This window comes from Terrapene carolina, unplaced genomic scaffold, assembly GCF_002925995.2.
Source record: "Terrapene carolina triunguis isolate 2854851 unplaced genomic scaffold, T_m_triunguis-2.0 Scaffold93, whole genome shotgun sequence".
In the NCBI taxonomy this organism is placed as follows: domain Eukaryota; kingdom Metazoa; phylum Chordata; order Testudines; family Emydidae; genus Terrapene; species Terrapene triunguis.
The window spans coordinates 6,870,496-6,890,808 of NW_020664444.1; the positions used below are offsets into that span (position 1 = coordinate 6,870,496).

The 20,313-nt window shown below is 52.3% G+C and overlaps 1 protein-coding gene across 1 annotated transcript in view; it reads right to left on the reverse strand.

Moving 5' to 3' along the window:
* The window catches only part of MYO15A (myosin XVA), an 83,072-nt gene that overhangs the window by 59,786 nt on the left and 2,973 nt on the right, over nt 1–20,313 (reverse strand). The window contains exons 3-18 of the mRNA XM_029911272.1: nt 18,838–19,346; nt 15,555–15,637; nt 14,914–14,977; nt 14,400–14,509; nt 13,727–13,801; nt 13,162–13,252; nt 12,331–12,336; nt 9,124–9,227; nt 7,158–7,221; nt 6,959–7,072; nt 6,455–6,616; nt 5,568–5,681; nt 4,922–4,980; nt 3,576–3,699; nt 1,432–1,527; nt 903–1,034 (exon numbers count right to left, since the gene is read on the reverse strand). Coding sequence (XP_029767132.1) covers nt 903–1,034; nt 1,432–1,527; nt 3,576–3,699; nt 4,922–4,980; nt 5,568–5,681; nt 6,455–6,616; nt 6,959–7,072; nt 7,158–7,221; nt 9,124–9,227; nt 12,331–12,336; nt 13,162–13,252; nt 13,727–13,801; nt 14,400–14,509; nt 14,914–14,977; nt 15,555–15,637; nt 18,838–19,346 — 1,907 coding nt within the window. The remainder of the gene's footprint in view (nt 1–902; nt 1,035–1,431; nt 1,528–3,575; nt 3,700–4,921; nt 4,981–5,567; nt 5,682–6,454; nt 6,617–6,958; nt 7,073–7,157; nt 7,222–9,123; nt 9,228–12,330; nt 12,337–13,161; nt 13,253–13,726; nt 13,802–14,399; nt 14,510–14,913; nt 14,978–15,554; nt 15,638–18,837; nt 19,347–20,313) is intronic.

The window sequence follows — 20,313 nt, forward strand, 5'->3', positions numbered from 1 at the left end:
TACAGGTGAGGGGTATTACATCACAGGGAGCACTTGGCAGAGCTGGAAAAACATTTGGAATGAAACCTATAAGCAGGTAAAACTCACCTGGATTTGGGGCAACAAGCTGGAAGGAGCACTGTCTAATGGCTAGAGCACAGAACTCTGAGTCAGACAGTCGGGTTTTGGGGATCTGTTCCCAGGTCTGCCACTGAATCACTGTGTGACCTCAAGCAAGTCACCTCACTGCTACATGTCTCAGTGTCCCCTCCTTCCTAGGGGGCTTAGGAGGCATCATTTATTAACATCTGCAAAAGTTCTTTGAGATCCCTGGCTGGAAGCCACTCTAGACAATCTGTGGCCGCCAGGAACTTCCTGAACCTCTCCATGCTGCACAGGGGTCCCCATGACCACTCACAACTCCACAGCAACACAGCAGCTGAATTGCAGACCCTCCTGCTTGAAGGGTGTGTCTACACTGGAGTTAGCGTGTCATTTCTTGGGTAGACATGCCCTTAACAGTGTAGCCACAGCTGAATGGGCGATGGGAGAGACTAGCTGCTCCGAGTACATTCCTAGGGTTTCAGACAGGATTGTACTCAGGAAGGTTAACTTGTCCCACCCCTCATGCGGTCGCAGCTACACTGCTATTTTTAGCACGCCAGCTCTGTCAGAGCTAGCACAGGTATGGCTGCCTGAGATGGTACACAAGGATCAGAGTAGATAAATAAGGCTGTCTGCCTTTACAGAGATCAAGGCATCAGAATGAACCCAGGGACTGGCGGATCAGCCCCATCACTGCTGCATCTGCAGGAGCTAACGGCACTCGCCTCTCTGGTTAGCTTGCCAGAATCACTTTTAAAAATGAACAGCATTTTGCCAATCAGCCGCTGGCAATGCTGAGCCCTCTGCAGCGCCCCTACCTGAGGGAAGGCGCTCTGATCATCCAGGATCCTCAGAATCCCATGTGGCTTTTGAGCAATGAGATCGATGCAGGGCTGGTTGTCGCTGAAGGTGATTTCTTTCCACTCTATCTGTTCCCGGACGTACTCCTCCTGCAGGAAGCGTATGCAAGGTCATGGGGAAGCAAAAGGCCTCAGTGATTTGGGCTTAATCTGCCGGCTCATAGGTCTTTATTATGATTATTTGGCCTTGACATAGTTCTTACTAGGCAAACCTTTTCCAGAAGAACCTCCATTATCCAGAGGGCATAGGGATCAACCAAAGGCCTTCAAAGAATGAGGCGTGTCAAATAATCCTGGAGACTGCCCTGCTGGCTTTGAAGTAAGCTCTGGGGACTAGGAATGGTTGCACCCAGTGTAGCTTTCCCCGAGGGGTTGGTTTTTATAAAGGGGGACCGGACTGTTCTCTCACTTGCAGGTTTGGCAGGTAGCGTGCACTGAAGCAAGAGGCCAGGCGCTACCCCGATTCCAACCAGCTTCCCCAGCTCACCTGCTCCTCCTTAAAGACGATCTTGTTGAAGAAGAATTGCAGATATTCGTTTGCATAATTGATACATAGCTGCTCGAAGCTGTTAAAGCTGAGGTCCTGTGGAAAATACACGCCCATGTAAAGCATGCCTGGAAGCGGGCGCAGCAGGGCTAAGGGATAGTGAGTGAGCACAGCAGACTTTCACCCCTGGACCTAGAAGTTTAACCCTGGCTTTGCTCCAAACTGCAAATGCATTTGCCTGGGCCACAGCCTTGTTCTCATCGGTGTTCACCAGAGAAGGACCATGTAAAATGGCAACATTGGACACAACCAGCTGCATCTCTCGAGGAGAGGCCCAGGACTGGAATAGCAAGGGGTACTGCAGGTCAGGGTTTGAGGGGCGAGCAGCGGAGGAGGCCCCATGAGGGGGAGAGAAGGGGATCAGGACTGAGATGCACTGGTACAGCTGGACTGGAACGGCAGGTAATGATATACAGCGAGACTAAGCCACATTGGCAGAGCTGTGAGATGGCCCAGGGCTGGCATAGGAAAGAATTGGATTGCGTAGGTAGAGGATACTGACCTAGATGGTCTGATCCTGCCTGGCACCTCCGGTGTTCTTATGCATAGGAAGTTCGCAGGGGGGGCGCGGGGAGTTGGCGGGGGGAACAGGGGCTCAGGAGCATGACAGCAGACAGAGCTAGCGATCAGGGCAGGCTGGGGTGGTGGGTGAGGATCAGCGGAGCTGGGGGTGGCGAGGCCAAGACTTGAACACACACAAACACCCCCGATTCTGGAGACATCAGTGCCTGGGGCCTGACAAACCGTTCAGGGGGGATTTGCTCTGCTGAGGATGGGAAGAAACTGGAAGTGGCAGCTTTGGGCCTAGACCTTAGTGAGCATCGTGCCCCAGGCGGCAAAACCATCCGAGCCTCCAAACCATTCCCGGTTTCTCTGCTGCTGGCATGTTTACAGGACAACGAGGCATGTGTCACCCAGGCCCGTACTGGATTAAAACCCACGAGGATGGAACCAGACGCATGTTAAACAGATCCACCGTTTTACAGTAAGACACCTCGGCTGTGACCCAACAGAGCAGCAATGATTTACCCCAGCTGTGGATCTGGCCCTGAGTTGGGACTGTTTTGAGTGCACGGCTGCAAAGCGCCAAGCATGCAGGGAAACGCTGGCCAGGCTCCATGGAGGGGGAAGGGGGAGCCCTGGCCATTGATAACTCTGTCCACAGGTGTCATTAGAAAATTGGTGAGTGAAACGCCCTGGGGCCGCTAGCCCATGGGGGCTGCGGGGTTGCGGCAGCATCAGAGAGCAGGAGGGTGCATCTTAGGATGACCAGACAGCAAGTGTGAAAAATCGGGACGGGGGTGGGGGGTAATAGGAGCCTATATAAGAAAAAGACCCAAAAATCAGGACTGTCCTTATAAAATCGGGACATCTGGTCACCCTAGCGCATCTCAGGTCATGGATGGGATTCCTGTGAATCCCAGCGGGCAGTTGGGGGCAGGAGAGTTTAATTTATGGTTTGATCATTTCCATTCACAATGTCTTTTGTTTCTGACCCACGGTCCCAGTAAGTCACGCTGTGGCTCCCAGTAGATCACACTGGTGCCAGTACAAGTTGGTAACACACATTTGTACCACCAGGGCCTTCGGTGTCATCTGCTGAGCTCATGAGGAGCTGGATTCAGGCCTGGCCTGACCCGCGTTGGCTTCAGCGGGAGATGCCCATACGCACACCAAGGCTACCCTTAGTCCCACGTTACGATTCTCCTGATATGCTATAGCAGGGGTTGGCAACCTTTCAGAAGTGGTGTGCCGAGTCTTCATTGAGTCATTTAAGGTTTTGCGTGCCGGTAATACATTTTAACGTTTTTAGAAGGTCTCTTTCTATAAGTCTATAATATAGAACCAAACGATTGTTGTATGTAAAGTAAATAAGGTTTTTAAAACGTTTAAGAAGCTTCATTTAAAATTAAATTAAAATGCAGAGCCCCCCGGACCGGTGGCCAGGACCCGGGCAGTGTGAGTGCCACTGAAAACCAGCTCACGTGCCGCCTTTGGCACCAGTGCCATAGGTTGCCTACCCTTGTGCTATAGGAACATCAGGGATGGGCCAACATCTCACATGCAGCCCTCTGCTTGCTCACCTCGAACCCATAGATATCCAGAATGGCTATGGAAAGAGCCTCCTTTTTAGGGTAGACCAGCTTGTTAATCCTGTCCGTGAGCCAGCTGAAGAGCAGGGAGTACAGGATCTTGGCAATGGCATCTCTGGGAAAAGGAGGAGACAAGCACAGCTGTTGGGATACAGCGGAACATGTGGAAGGGGCTGCCAGATTGAGACCCAGTTGCTTTGGGAGACTGGTAGCGCTCTCTCCCACCACCACCCCAGTCCCTCTGTCCCAGTCTGCCCTGGGCATGACCCAGCTGAAATCTGCCAGCCCCTCAGTAGCATTTTGAGCTACATGCATCAATAAAATGATCAAAATAGTTGGTGCATAGTGGAAAGTAACCAGATGGCCAGACCCAAAACCACAGGATGTCTATTTCCACCTGGCGGCGTTGTAAAATTCTTCAGGCCAGATCCTCAGTGGGTGTGAATGGCCACAGCTTCACTGAAGCCGAGAGAGTGACACTGATACACACCAGCTGAGGATCGGGCCCTACCTGATGGGTGGGTAACACATGATTCATTTTTTGCATCGTCCTAGAAAAAAGAGGGCACGTCAATTGTGTGCCTGGGCTGATAAATCTCCAGGGCAATTTTGCAAGGCTGAAAAAATATAGCACAAGTAAAACCAGGTTGTGCTCTGGGGCATTTCTCACACAAGTGTGGGTCCCAGGCAGAACAAAGAGCCTCAAAATGCCCTCAATTTTGAGACACACATTGAAAAAATGCTCTCAGCGTTCTCCGGGTTTGTGTCAGTCACAAGGGGGAAGGTTTCCTGCCTTTGCACTGGTTAGCCACAGGGTGGGATAGCATGGGAAGAAGTAGGACATTTGACATGTCTTACAACAGGGAAGGGAAAGGAAGGATAACACAACGGATAGAGAGGAAGGAAAACCTCGTGGTAAGGGCGCTAGCTTGGACTTGGGACACCTGGATTCGATTCCCTGCTCTGCCACAGGTGCCCTGTACAACCTCGAGCAAGTCACTTAGTCTCTCTGTGGCTCCATGCCCCATCTATTAAATGGGAACTATAGCCATGCCCTACCTGACAGGTAAAGATTGCGAGGCGTTCAGATTCTGGGGGGGGCGTATAAGTAGATAGGGCAGGTACAAAGTAGATTGGTCTGCTGAATCCCACCTAAAGCAGGACAGCTGGGCTTGCCTGCCACCCTGTCCATAGCATCTGGCTGTGTTTAGTACATGTTTTGATAAGCTGCCACTGCCTGCCAGCCTTTCCTCATTCTGAATCCCTCAGTCCCCATGTGCGGCGTGCTGACAAGCCAGAGACAGATCTCAGCATCTCCTAACAAAGAATCCCTTTACCTGGCATCAACGGCACTTTCCACAGTGAGGGGGGTGAAAATCTTCTCCCTCAGCGTTTCCTGTTGAGAAGGGCAAAACCAAACAAACAAACAGGTGAAATCCTCCCTAAAGCCGGTGTGGGGCTGCCATCACCTCTTAATGCAGACATGCGGCCCACGGGAGACTACAAGCCCCAGCATGCACTGCTCCATTCTGAACCAGGCAGATGGAGAGCGGGAGAAGAGGGATGAGATGAAACCGGGTGAAGGAAAATTCAGAGAAAGCTTCACTGTCAGTGAGGCGTATTAGAGGGTGGGACAGTCGTCCACAGGGAGCATCTCTTGAGTCCTTCAGAAATGGATGGAACAAAGGTCTGGTGACTGTCCATTGGCGGGAGATGCCAAGACACACTTAGATGTTGTATAAATGGAGAGAGAGATGAGGGGGGCAGAGGACTCCACAGGGATGTTCCACAAACATGAAAAGCAAAGCAAGGGTGTCCTGCTGGCAGATCAGATACTGAAAATACACCAGTCCCCTGCAGGGCGATGAAGCAAGCAGGGTCTCAGAGCAGAGACTCTCTTCACTGCTGTCTACCTTCCCCAGATGTCCCTCTAGCCACATCACACATCTGTCCAACCAGCCGTCTCGAATCCGTGGGCCTTACCGTCACTTTGAACGTGATGGCCTTCTGCAGCCCCTCTGGAGAGATCTGGAGCAGCTCGGCTACCGCACGGATCTCTCTTGCACTCACCACCGATGCGACCTCCTGGCAGTCTGTCTGTGAAACGCAAAAACAGCCCGTTGGCAGGCAACTTCCCAGGGGCCAGCACAGTTGGTACCCAGGGACAACCTAGGGGACCTCATACTGAAGGCCTTGTCCATCTCTGTTTATGAATATAGGCCCTGATCCTGAGCTGGAGTAGATCAGTGTAGCTCCATTGACCTGGTGCTCATAGAAGCACTGACTTCACTTGGGCTACGCTGATTTACACTAGCGGAGGATCTGGCCCATTGTCAACATTATTGTTTAGCGCTAGAGGAAGAATCAGAACGTCCCTGCCGCGGGAAAGGCTGATATTCTGATGCTGGTTTTTGTCCCAGATGGACCCAAAATGTTGAAATCTCAATTTGTTTTGCAGAACGGCAAGTTCAGAAAAGTGTTGATTTGGAAACATCAAAACATTTTTGTGTCTGCCGGTTGGATGTGGAACTGCGTCTGCCAAAGCTGCTGTGGGGCTTCCTGGGCGTTGTAGTTCAGATGTCCCGTGGTGCCAGGATCCTCTGTGGGCCAGGGATTTTTTTTTTGGTTGCAGATTCCACAAAATGGAGAGAAGCTAAAATCTTGGGTTCAATTTTCTTTTGAGAGCTTCCTCCCTGCAGAGGGGCTTAGGGTCTGATCCACATTCCATGGAAGCCAAACTGGAGTCTTTGCATTGGCTCCAACAGACATTGGATCAAAGCCCTAGTTTGCAGCATGCATCTAAAGTCCTTGCTATCAGTATTTCTTTGCGCCCTGGGTCCCCTTCCCGTCTCCCCCCGGGAGACGATTACCTCATATTTTTCAAAGTAGACGTTCCCCAAGTGGAGGATGGAAGACAGAATTCGGAAGATGCTGTTCTGGTCCTCGGTGCTGAAGTTCAGGATCTCCATGGCGCTGAGCAACCTCCGGAAATCCTCCGCATCACTCTTGCCAGGAATCTCGCAGTTACCCCCCTGCGAAGGTCCCAATCAAAGCACATCTGGGGAACATGCAACCTGAGGCCCAGGAATTAGCCATGACAGGGGATGCAAATTTACTGGGACTGGGGATTTACCGATCTGGGGAGCGAAGCAACCTGAATGTCACAAGGACCTGGGTGCTATCACAGCTCCAGAAAGAAATGGAACTGCAGGTTGTCAGCTGTTTGAGGCGGGACTGCGTCTGCCTGTGTGTTTGTACAGGGCCTTGGACAATGGGTCCCAGATCCTGATTGGGGCTTTCGGGTGCTGCACCGTAGAAATAATAAATCAAGTGGGCCTGATTGCTGAGCTCACGTGCGGACGTGGGCTCCATACCTGGTTCAGGTAATAGTAAGTTTCTGCATCTTGAAGGCAGAATTGCTGCTTCTGCTGAGCAGGAAGGCCAGCCAGCATCTCATAGAATATGTGATAGTTCCTTTCGTTTTTGGCCTATGAAACAAGAAGGACAAGACTAAGGAAGCATCGTGACATGGTGATGGCAGTGGGGGGTGGCACAATAAATGCTGGGACTCACCTGAAACACGATCCTTGATTTCTCAAGAAGGTACTGTGAGGTTATGGCACCACAGATCAAGCCTCTGGGAGAGACAAAGGTTAGCGCCTGGGGGCTGGGAATCTTAGCAAGGCATCTCGTCAGACACAAGAGAGTGAAGGAAGGACCGAGGTTCTATCCACACCCAGCCCTCTGCACCTGCAGGACACTGGCTGTGTGGGAGGTGCCCAACCGATGCCAACCAATGGCTCCTGCTCATCACTCCAGAGGAACGTGAATGTCGCCCAAGGTCCCAGCCTGTCTGCTCAGTGGGAAACATCCTACTCCAGTACTGTTCAACTCCATAGCTGGCACTGCCAGCCCAGCGTCTCATCCCATCTCTCCCCTGAAGTACCTCTGGGTCCAAGGACTAGTCATTGCCCATTGTTTTCCCTTGAATCCGAGCTGAAACTGCCTCAGAGCTCAGCACTGGGGGTGTCCTGCTAGCCAGGTGCCCCTGCTGCAACCCCCAGCACAGCTGAGCGAAGGGAGAGCCACCAGTATGGCATCTGCCTGCTGCTGCCTCTGGCAAACAAAGGGCCAACCATGTGCAGCCATCAATGACAATGGATTGGCTGTTGCAGCCTGGCAGACAGTGTCAGACAGGCGGCAATTAAACCTCCTGCACTAAAAGCCAATGCGGAAGAGAACCTCCTCCTTGTTCCCAGTGGCGAGAGATGGATTCTAGTCTATTCTGCAAAGGTTCTTACACTGCCCTCATCACCACAGTCTCTGAGTGCCTTCCAGCTGTGCATTAAGCAACGTGACTGAAGTCCATGTGGATGGATGGGCAGACAGAAAACCACCATAGCTGCCCAATTCCCAGGCTAAGCGAGAGGACCAAAGAGAAGGGTGGAGGATTTGAGCTGCTGAGTGTGGTGTATTGAGGACTGTGTTGGAATTGCAAGCCATCACTTTAAGAGTGGGAAGGGGGGGTGAAAGGGGGAAAGCGGTTCCTGGTCCTGCTTGCATGCTGGAGGGCTCTGTTGTGAAGTGGCTGGGAGCAGGAGGCAATCTGCAGGCAGGCAGCCTAAGAGCAAGGTGGGGTGACTTGTGCGTCTTTGTTTTAGGGAGCAGCCTGCTTTGTCACTCTCTGGTTTTGGTTACTGTGTGTTAGAATTCTGAATTCTAAGAAATAAAGTCATGTTGCATTGCAACCTTCCAGCAAGAGCAGTTACATTTTTGTCTAGCTTCTCTGTGTGTGCCATACTGGTGGCTCTCCCTTCGCTGAGCTGTGCTGAGGAAGCCACTGCCTTCTGCTGGGGAGCTGGTGCTCCCATGTCCTATATCCCAGCCCCAATGGAAGCCCTTCACCCCCCTCCCCCATTCATGTATCTGAATGAGAGACTGAGATGTATCCAGAGACTGAAGGAATGGCAGCCCCGCTACAAGGCCATGTCAGTTGGGACTGGGGGAGCTCAAAAGGAGGAATATTTTTAGGGCCTGATATTTGAAGCGAAGGCCTGAGTTGTGCACGTGGTTACCGCGACTGCGTATGCAGCTCTAGCAATTGGGTGTGCATGCGGCCGGTTACACATCTATTAGGCAGTGCTCACAGTCACACAACTGGCAGTGCAAATTAGGTGTGCAGTGGCACACACATGGTTTTTTTAAAAGCAGGCCCTTAAAATCAAACAACCCCTCCCCACACGCAAGAGGGACAAGGATACAATCTGTCTGGGGAGACACCTTTCCACAAAGAGTTGCCTGCGGCTGGGTTGGCCGACCGCCCAGCCCGGGGAGCTGAATGGTTCCCGTGCTTTGAATGGAACCATTAAATCACAGCCATGGAGCACACGGATCTAACATCTCCCAGGGATTCTAATGGTCCCTCAAGTCAGCAGCCCAGAGGCAGGACCGTGGGGCGGAATTCCCTCGGGCTGGGGGTCAGTTTCAGACACACAGAGTCGGGTGTTAGAGGGACACTCATACGCTCATCATTACTTACTCCTCCAGAAAGATTTCCACAAATTTCCCAAACCTGCTGGAGTTGTCGTTCCTCACTGTTTTGGCATTTCCGAAGGATTCCAGCAGGGGGGTCGCTTCGAGGATCTGCCCCAGCCAGACAAAAAAAACCACCAAGCGCTGGTCAGGGTGAGACAGTCCAACCAGGGATGCCAAGATGCTGCAGTGATGGGCACAATGCAGAAACGAAAGGCTGGCTAGACACATCGGATTAACCCTCATGGCTGCCCTGGGCCAAGGATAAAAATGGTGCCTCCACCGCCAGCCAGCTCCTCTTGGGGACAGGAAGTAAAAGCCTTCCCCATCCTTTGCATAAGAACATGAGAAGGGCCACACTGGGTCAGACCAATGCTCCATCTAGCCCAGTATCCTGTCTTCCAACAGTGGCCAGTGCCGGGTGCTTCAGAGGGAATGAACAGAACTGGGCAATTGTTGAGTGATCCTGTCGCCCAGTCCCAGCTTCTGGCAGTCAGAAGTTTAGGGACACCCAGAGCATGGGGTTGTGTCTCTGACCATCTTGGCTATAGCCATTGATGGAACCATCCTCCATGAGTTTATCTAATTCTTTTTTGAACCCATTTATACTTTTGGCCTTCACAGCATCCCCTGGCAACGAGTACCACAGTTGACAAATGTGCATCGTGTGATTGATTTTTGAACTGGATGCCTATTAATTTCATTGTGTGATCGTCCAGTTCTTGTGTTATGTGAAGGGGTTAATAACACTTCCTTTCCCCCTTTCTCCACACCAGTCATGATTTTCTAGACCTCTATCATATCCCCACTTAGGCGTCTCTTTTCCAAGCTGAAAAGTCCCAGCCTTACTAATCTCTCCTCATACGGAAGCCGTTCCATACCCCTAATAATTTTTGTTGCCCTTCCCTGAACCTTTTCCAAGTCCAATATATCTTTTTTGAGATGGGGCGACCACATCTGCATGCAGTATTCAAGATGTGGGCGTACCATGGATTTATATAGAGGCAATATGATATTTTCTGTTTTATTATCTATCCCTTTCTTAATGATTCCCAACATTCTGTTCACTTTTTTGACCGCCGCTGCACATTGAGTGGATGTTTTCAGATAACTATCCACAATCACTCCAAGATCTCTTTCTTGAGTGGTGACAGCTAATTTAGACCCCATCATATTATATGTATAGTTGGGATTATGTTTTCCAATGTGCATTACTTTGCATTTATCAACATTGAATTTCATCTGCCATTTTGTTGCCCAGTCACCCAATTTTGTGAGATCCTTTTGTAGCTCTTCGCAGTCTGCCTGGGACTTAACTATCTTGAGTAGTTTTGTATCATCTGCAAATTTTGCCACCTCACAGTTTACCCCTTTTTCCAGATAATTTATGAATATGTTGAATAGGACTGGGCCCAGTACAGACCCCTGGGGGACACCATTATTTACCTCTCTCCACTCTGAAAACTGACCGTTTATTCCTACTTTTTGTTTCCTATCTTTTAACCAGTTACCAATCTATGAGAGGACCTTCCCTCTCATCCCATGACACCTTACTTTGCTTAAGAGCCTTTGGTGAGGGACCTTGTCAAAGAACGTAAGAACGGCCCTACTGGGTCAGACCAAAGGTCCATCCAGCGCAGTATCCTGTCTACCGACAGTGGCCAATGCCAGGTGCCCCAGAGGGAGTGAACCTAATAGGTAATGATCAAGTGATCTCTCTCCTGCCATCCATCTCCACCCTCTGACAAACAGAGGCTAGGGACACCATTCCTTACCCATCCTGGCTAATAGCCATTAATGGACTTAACCTCCATGAATTTATCTAGTTCTCTGTTAAACCCTGTTATAGTCCTAGCCTTCACAACCTCCTCAGGCAAGGAGTTCCACAGGTTGACTGTGCGCTGTGTGAAGAACAATTTCCTTTTATTTGTTTTAAACCTGCTGCCATTAATTTCATTTGGTGGTCCCTAGTTCTTAGAAAATAACTTTTCCTTATTCACTTTCTCTACACCACTCATGATTTTATATACCTCTATCATATTCCCCCTTAGTCTCCTCTTTTCCAAGCTGAAAAGTCCTAGCCTCTTTAATCTTTCCTCATATGGGACCCGTTCCAAACCCCTAATCATTTTAGTTGCCCTTTTCTGAACTTTTTCTAATGCCAGTATATCTTTTTTGAGATGAGGAGACCACATCTGTATGCAGTATTCAAGATGTGGGCGTACCATGGATTTATATAAGGGCAATAAGATATTCTCCATCTTATTCTCTATCCCTTTTTTAAGAATTCCTAACATCCTGTTTGCTTTTTTGACTGCTTTCTGAAAATCTAAGTACACTATATCCACTGGATCCCCCTTGCCCACATGCTTGTTTGCCCCCTCAAAGAATTTCTAGTAGATTGGTGAGGCCTGATTTCCCTTTACAAAAACCATGTTGACTTTTCCCCAACAAAGCTTTTTGTTGTTTGTACAGCACCAGGCACAATGGGGTCCTGGTCCTTGACTGGGGCTCTTAGATGCCAGGGTAATAATTTTAAATTAATAATTACATTTTCTAAAGAAAGATGTTGCCTTGGGCATTGGCACCTCTGGCCCATTGGTGGACCCAGCTCTGCTCGGAAATGTTTTTCACCATCAGTAATTGTGACTGACACGAGCCATCCCAGGCGTTCAGGGCCTGAAAACTGGCGAACACAGCAAAACCTCCGTTCTCCCCCCGACGCAGTCTCAGGAAAATGGTGCTTCCAAGTTAAACATTTGGCTGAGCAACGAAGAGAGACCAGGGTTTGGCTTCCTTTAGTTCCTTTTCTATTTAAGGAGTGGAATACAGTGACCTGTCCGCAAATGCAGCAGTCATTGTCTGCTCTGCAACAGCTCCCGCACAAGGCTGGGGGCGAGGGTCGGTTTTAATGCGAGAAGGGTTTTCTAGCCTGTCTGCTGAGTGCCAGGGGACCTGTAACTCCCCACTGGATGATGGCTGAAGGAGGGCAGGAGGGGAGAAGGAGAGTAGGGGAGTGAAAGGAAAGATAATCACTGCAAAGCCACGCACACACACACAGGGCTCAAGGCTGCAGGCAAAAAAAACCCCCAATGACTCCTAGGGGAGTTCTGAGCTGCAGGATTTAGCCTCAGCAGAGATAACACAGCAGGCCACTTTGGCATCACTCTGATAGGTAAGTGGAAATTTTGCATCCCACACACACACCCCATACCTCTATCTATGGTAGTGCAGCAGGGACGCATAGGAACAACAACAGGTCAGGGTCACCAACACACCGGCAGTGAGAAGAGGATAATAAGCCACACTCTATTGCCAAGAACTGTACGTTTACCCAGGAATTATCTGGGGAATGGGACCTAGCAATGGGACCTACCTCCCTAGAATGGGACCAACATCTGCCCATCCTGCTGCTGCAGAGGGCTTTATGAGGCTTCCTAGAATGCAGACCCTTCTCTGGCTTTCACACGGGGTCCGTCTGATGCTCTCTTTGCCAGGCAGAACGAACTTCTGTGCAGCGTGCTGCAATTTGGGGAGGAAGGCCCCTGCTCCAGCAGGAGGGGCACAGCTTGGAGACCCCTGAGTTTAGCCACAGAGAGCAAGGGAGGGAGGGATTTGAAGGGAGCCGAGAGACCGCAAGTGGGTCCCAAGGAAAAATGACTGCCTGCGAATGGCTCCAGGGAATAAGTCCCTGGAAGCCATCGGGGAAAAGGCTCCAAACAGGCTTCAGTTTTAACTGCCTCATGCTGAATGTCCCAGGTACCTCTGGAGGGAATGCTTGCACCTGCTGGGTTGCAAAATGTGCTGATTCTGTCCATGAGGACACATCTGCCAAGCTGCCGGCCAGGTTGGGACATCTGAGGGGGACGCACCTGCCGTGCTGCGGAGCAGGCCAGTACATCCTGGTCCAATGTACCTGCCAGGTGGCCACTCACCTCCGGTACCTCCCGCCATGCTGCCAGCTCTCCGGACACATTGGTGGCTCATGGCAGCACAGCAGTTCTCAGGGCATCATAGCTCGTGGCATCTGGAAAGGACACTGTACCTGCTGCATCACGTTGCGCTTCTGATTGACCGCGGCCAGGTAACGCAGGACCAGCTTGGTGGCTTCCGTTTTGCCTGAACCACTTTCGCCACTAGAAAGAGACGACGCGAACATAAGGAAGGTCGCTGAGCGTGCAGTCAATCACCTGAAGCCAGCCGAGAGGTTACCGAACCGAGCGGCAGCTACACGAGCTATGGGTGTGGTGCTCGGCCCTGCTCCCATTGAAATCAACCAAATTCCGACTGGCTTCAGCAGGGGCTGGACCTGGCCTGGCGGTTTTACCATGATATTGATTTTAATACTGTCAGGCTGGTTAAAGATGCCAGCAGAGATCGATCCAGGTAGCGCTCCATCGACATCCCTTTGGGATTTGCCATGACGATGATGATAAAGATGCCAGCTTCGCAGCCCTGAAGAAGGACCTCTCAGATCTACCTGCAGGCCAGGTGTGGCATGGGCGGTGGCTGGGCAAGCTGCCACGAGCGGGCTCAACCCGGAGCTAGAGGGGCCACCTCTTGGAACGAAAGGGGAGCTCCCTTTCCCCAGCGAGGCCGCAAGCTCTCACCTGATGATAATACACTGGTTGTGTTTGGCATCCATCATTTTGGTATAGGCGACGTTTGCAATAGCAAAAAGGTGCCTGCAACAGAGCCAGACGCACAGAGCGTTAGGGGTAAAACAGTCCCTGCAGAGGAGGGGTTCCCACCAGCCCAACACCCTGGCTGGCAGCAGGACCAGGCTTCTGATGCTCTGAGCTGAGCCAGCTCCCTGGCCTTAGGTCACCCACTGGCACAAAGGAAGTCTGAAGACACCCAGCAGGATCGAACCCCAGGCTTGCTACCCACGGGCAGGAAAGATCTGTTACCTGCGCTGGGATCTCCACTCGAGAGAGAGAAGACAGCTGCTTCATCATCAGACAGACCGTTTGGGCCTGAGCGCCCTCTGCAGCACCTCCCCATAGCTGCTCAGCACTGCCCAGGATCCTGCCCAACACTGGGGCCCGATCCTGCAAACCCTGACTGCCCCAAGAGGTCGTGGATTGCAGTGGGGCTACTGGGGTGAGAGAGGATTACTCCCTGGAGTAAAGCTCTGCAGGCTCGGGTCCCCGGCCAGGACAATCTGAGCTCAAGGAGCCTGAGTAGCCGGGCTGTGCAGTTGGGCCACCAGCCGGAAGGGGACTGTAACATGCCAGGAGGAGATAGACAGCACACTGCGCTCCGTGTGGGGGACGTACTTACGGGGGATTCTCTCCCAGCGCCCTTCCTTCATACTGCAGCACCTGCTCCGTCCCGTAGATGTTGTACATTTTGTAGGGGTTCACGGACACTAAGATGCTGCCTATGTAGGTCTGCAACAGCAAGAGACACACAGAGGAAATGCTGCTTATGTTTTTACGCTCAGCCACCGCTCGGCAGAAGACGAGCGGCAGGCATCTAAGCGGAGTGACAGTAATGCCTAATGCCATTTACCAAAGGATCTCAAAGCACTTTACAAAAGTGGGGGAAGGTCCATCTCTGGGAAACAGTGGCACACATTGGTTAAGTCACTTGCTCAAAAAAATCACACAGCGAGATGGGGGTGAAGCAGACTAGAACCCAGGCATCCTGACACGCTGTGCCGTGAGTGACCGACCCACCCACCAGACACACACTCTGCACATAAGTGTCAGACAGGACCCTCCACTGGTAATGCCGAGGAGACCCCGGGGCCTGTAATAAACTCTGAGTGCGACTTCAGCTGCCAGGAACTTACATAGATTAACTCACGGTCAAACCTCGTCTTGATGTTCTGCAGCACTGCCCCCTCCTGGAGGTCCCTGGAACACACAGCACAAAAAGGGATCAAGCCATGGCCCTAGTGCACAGCACCTTCAGAAAGAGGATGAGGCTGATGGCCAACAAATCCACTCCTGCCGTCTCCACAAATGAAAACCCAGCCAGCTCAGTGCCACCAACGTGCAAAGAAAAGGCACCCCTCCCAGGCACAGGCAGTCAACGCTCCGAAACGTGAGGGTGGAGTCAGACTAAGGGAATCCACTGCCGAGGCTGGTGAGATCTTAAAGTGGGTCGGGGGAGGGCATCTGCAGGAGCTGTTCCCAGTAGTGGGCACGGTCCATGCTAGGGCCTGGGGAGCACATTGTGCTAGTCACTCTACATAACCAAGGTGAGACAACAGCTAAGACGGAGGGTCGGAGGTGACACCGAGATGATGGGACTCACCCAAGGTCACACAGCAGGTCAGTGGCAGAGCTGGGCCTGTACCCCAGATTCCTGATTCCCAGGCCGGTGCCCTGGTCCCTAGCCCACAATGGTGCTCTGCAGAGTGACACCAGCCAGCCCATGGTGATTAGCATTCCTTTTAGAGCAACCAGAGCATGCCGGTCAGTCACTTACTGCAGCTGGGTCATGTCCTCCACGCCATCTTCCTTCGGCTCTTCTCGGGCGCTCCTGGACGGCAGGTTGTGGATGGAGTGCATCTACACTCAGGGAGGAAGACATGCAGATCGGGCAGCGTTACTCAGAGAACTTCTCCGGCCAGCTCGGGGGCCTCACGAGACAGAGAGTCGGGGTCGGACCCCAGGCCAAGCTATTGCTCCCAAACTGGTGCAACTGGCCTGTCCGTCTGCCTGGGCTGGGGACAAGATCCCCACTGCTCTATAGTGACTGGACTGGCTCAACCCTCTCCCATCAGCAAGAGGAAACCCTAGGGAGCAAGGAGGCTTGTGCAGGTGGAGCCGGAGGTTACAGAAGGGACTTTGCAAAGGGGGAGGTCTGACCCCAACCCTTTGCTGCCAAGTCCCTTCATTGCAGCAGGCCACCAGGTGGCATCACCTGGTACAGCCACCGATAAGGCCAGGGAGTGTGGAGGGGTTGGGACACCAGGCCCTGGAGCAGTTCCTATCTCCTCATCCCTTTTTGGGCGTGGGTGTGTGACGGCCGCCTTCTTGGCCTGCATGACTGGGATTAAACCAGGGACCCCCAGAGCTAAAATCATGAACTGCTACAGCTTGAACTAAAGAGCCAGCCCTGGTAGCTAGGGCCTGTCACAGGGCCAGATCTCTGCAAATTGGGACGTGCATAACACACTAACCAGTGGGTTCCAGTTGTAGCTATGGAGGCACTGACAAAAATCAACTGCCTGATGGAGGTGGCTTTCCAATAAAGGAGAACAGAACTGGCCCTGTTCAGGGGTACAGCCGCTATGGAGCGACCCCTTTGGGCAGGAGCTTCAGCAGAGAGATGTCTTGAGATCAGACCATGCCGCTCCGCTCTGCATCACTCCCCGGGCTTCCCCTCACTTACCATATCCAGCTCACACCTCTCAGCCTTGGTTTCCAAACCCTGCACAACTCTGCCCTGGTCTGCATCTCTAACCACATTCCCTGCCCCTCCACTTTGTTCCACTGATGATACCAGTCCTGCTGCCCTGTCTTTCCCCTCTTCACCCAGGCTTTCATGCTGGGCCCTATGTGGAATCAGCCCACCAACCCCCTCCCAAAGATTCATTTCTTTTACCAGCTGCACCCCCTCGCTCACACACACACACAGAATATTAGACTGAGGACTTGTCTACATGGGGACATTCAGGAAAGTTAATCCAAATTAATTTTTAAAGCAAATTCATTTAACCACAATCAATCCCTTTGTGGACACTCTTGTGAATTAAGCTAAACCAAATTAAGGCCACTTTAATTCTGAATGAGAGTCTCCATGCATGGTTTCAATGTGGTTTGACTAATCCACCTTTAATCCGAATTAACACAAGGTGTGAATTTATTTTCCTGAGTGTTCCCACGTAGACAGAGAGAGAAAACGAAAATGACTATTAATTATTTGCATTACAGTAGCACCTATAGGCCCGAGCCGAGAGCAGGGCCTGAAACAGTCTCTGACATAAAAGGATCACAATCTAAGCAATGTGGATGGGGAATCCATGCCGTGCCCTACCCCCTAGACCACACTGTCCCTCAGTGTGCTAAAGCAGCTCCCCCAGTGTATTGTCCCTCTGCATTCCACTATAGCGCACGCCTTGAACTGCTGGGTAACATACACAGGCCCCTATATTGTCACACTGGCACCTATTTAGCTTTCAAGAACAATGCAAAGGGTAGCTGAGGCACTGCTACAATCCCCGCGTGACATTCAGAGGTGGAAGATCCCCATTGGGTCCCTGGTTCACCTCCCCCCCAGCCAGTGCAGTATTGGTCCCTCTCATCTCATTCCCTGTGCTTCGTCGAACGTGATTTTAAACGCCTCGCGCAGCGTCAGCTGAATGCACAGAAGAGCCACCGAGCGTCTGTTACTTCACAAAAAGCCCAGGTAACTAAGAGTCACCAGCTTGGAAGAGCAGACAATAAACCCTGGAGCTTTTTCAATCATCACCGTAGCTCCTAACCTGGAGAGCATCCAGCCCCTCATGGGCTCAGGCCAGGGTAGGTAGCAAGCAGGTAAGCCAGTCGCCATCCACGGTAAGCCAGTCACGTACTGGGGTAGGTCTCAGATGAGCTCTGTCAGCCAGTGCGTGCCAAGAGAGGCCCCTCTAATTAAAACGCTCCTTCTGTTCCAATGCAGCTACCTGCCACAGATCAAGTCTCTGCATTTACATATACCTCTTTTGTTCCATTGCTATGACAGAGGTCAAACGGCTCCAAAAGTACCAGCTGTCACCCTGGCTGCGGTGAGGGGGCTTATAGTTTTACAATGACAGAGCCCAGGGATAGCTCTGTGCCTTTATTAAACCTCAGTCTGGACCAGGCTGGTTTCCCCTTTCCAGCGTACGTGCCAGTTCGCTAGCTGTGCCCGCACCACCTGGCTCCTGCAGCCTGCTGTTGGGGAACCTCTTTCCAACAGGCCAGGATTTTTAACCAGCCAAAGCCAACTTCGTGGTGCCAGCTGTGGTCTCCAGGGGGTTGGCTGTCAGTGAGTAAGTCAGCCCAAGCAGGGGATGTTTGCATGGGAGCACAGGCTGGCCACCTTAGCTTCTCTCCTGCTCAGAACTGCCATGTGGGTAAAGCCGCGCTCCCACTGGTATGGTCTGAATGTAACAGCGCGAGTCTCATCTTGCTGACCCCACTGGGCATCCTTACCCCAGAGCAAGCGAGAGGAGCGTCAGAGCCAGGACCGGATGGCATAGAGGAGAAAACATTGTTTTATTTTCACATCTGAGGTCAGCTCTTGTGCAAGAGAAGGGAGCCAGATCTAGTGGTTAGAGCAGGCGGCTGGCAGTCAGGACTCCTGGGTTCCTCTGGCTGGCTGGCTGTAAGCACCTGATGCTCATTCCATGCTGGGAGAAGGGTGGGGAAGGGGCACATCCAGGGGCTACACATTAACTCTACTAATAGACAAGGTCTGGTTTTAACCCTTCAAACCCTGGTGTTTTCCACAGCACTCGGCCAATTTGTTTCTCTGACCAATGTGTAACTTACACCCCCCATCTCACTGCAGATTTAGCCCAGAGGATTTTAAGAAAGCTGTACCTGCTTACCCCAGGGGCCAAATGTTGCTCACTTTTCAGTGTAAGGGCCTGATCCAACGCCCCCTGACATCGTTTGGATCTGGATCTTTGGATCCGGTCCTACATTCAGATTAACCCCTGTGGGTTTACTACAATGTAAACTGGCCCCAGGTCTGGATTCTGCTCTAAATGCACCAAACTGGCCCAAATCCCTGGAATTACCTTATCGTGCCAGGGCGGTTTTTTGCCCGTGTTCCCACGCTCCCAGTGGTTCCCATCACCCCGGTTCTGCACTGAGGATCGGTGGGTCAGGTACCCAGCAGTGCTGTCTCCTCTCCGGCCCGACCACCTGTTCAGGCTCTCAGTGGGAGCGTTATGAAGCAGTTTCTCAGAAGACCACGGGCTGGGTGACGCACGGACGTTCACCATCTGCTGCTTAGACCAGTGCTGCTTGTGCATGTAGGACATCCTTCTGAAGGTGCCCAGCCTCTGGACCTGCGGCATGACAACGGCGTACCTCCCCACGCCGTCCTCCCCTGACATGTCCTCGTTCTCAAAGAGCTCAGCTGGGAGTTTTGCTGGTCTGCTGCATGCTTCCTGCAGGGATGGGGACCCGGCAAAGGAGGGGCCAGCTCCCGTCACAGAATGCGGGCCTTTGAAGGCCACCGTTCTTTGCGATTGAGGGCCCAGATTTGCTTTGCCTTTCAGCACAGCGTGGGGGCTGCAGGTGGCTGAATAAGACAAATTCCCACCCGGAACCTTATGCGCCCAGTTTGGGGTAGGTGACCGTGACCTGTTTGCTTCTCCCATTGGCATCGTAGCATGTTTTAGGGATGGAGCGGGGGAGGCCGGCTTCTGAGAAGGGCTCCTACCAAGGGGGCGTCTAGGATCTGTCGGTGATGGTGGGCGTTGTCCCTGGGCTACATGTCCGCCCTCTCTCACTGAGAATTGGAGAGCTGTGGGTCCTAATGTCTGACCTGCCCCTGGCTGTCCAAACCGTTTCAGGAATGCATTCCTACCTCCTGCTTCACCTGCAAGCATGCTGCTGGTTTCTGCAGGAGAAGGCCTCCTCGTGGAAGGGGTCTGGGTCATCCCAGCCAGAGGCTGGCCGATGCGTTTGATAAATGCATTCGGGATCCCAGGAGCAGGGCTGGGAGGTGGAGGGAGCTTTGAAATGTTCCTCATGCTTCCATCTCCTGCCATCTTGGGTGATGGAGTTCGCTGAGCTGGCATTTCGTTCCCAGAAGCCCTGTCCCAACGCGGCCGTGCAGGCAGCTCCCCCGCCGGCCCATTAGCATCCATGGGGGACGGGGACCAGCCAGGTAGAAAGTTAGGAGAGTCTTTGATGGTAACACGATGGCTTCCTTGGCGTGTCAGCATCTGAGGGGAGGGTGTTCTTGCCAATCCCCGGGGAGGCGGCCCGCCTCTGACGGACGGCATCGGGGATGGTGGGATGGGAGACTGAGCTCCCGCTGGACGGCCCAACTGCTTCAGAAACGAGTTCCTCATTAAAGGCTTCACTGCTTTAGTTGGAGGCTCGGGCTGCCTGTTCCAAGCCTGGGGGAGCCGCCTATGCATTTCCACGGGCGAGCGCCTCAGTCTCCTTGATAGCTGAGGGGAAGATGACCGTATGCTCCCAGCGCCCCTGGCCGAAAAGCTAGGGGACCTTGCCTCAGGAGGAGACCCAAACTGCCTCAG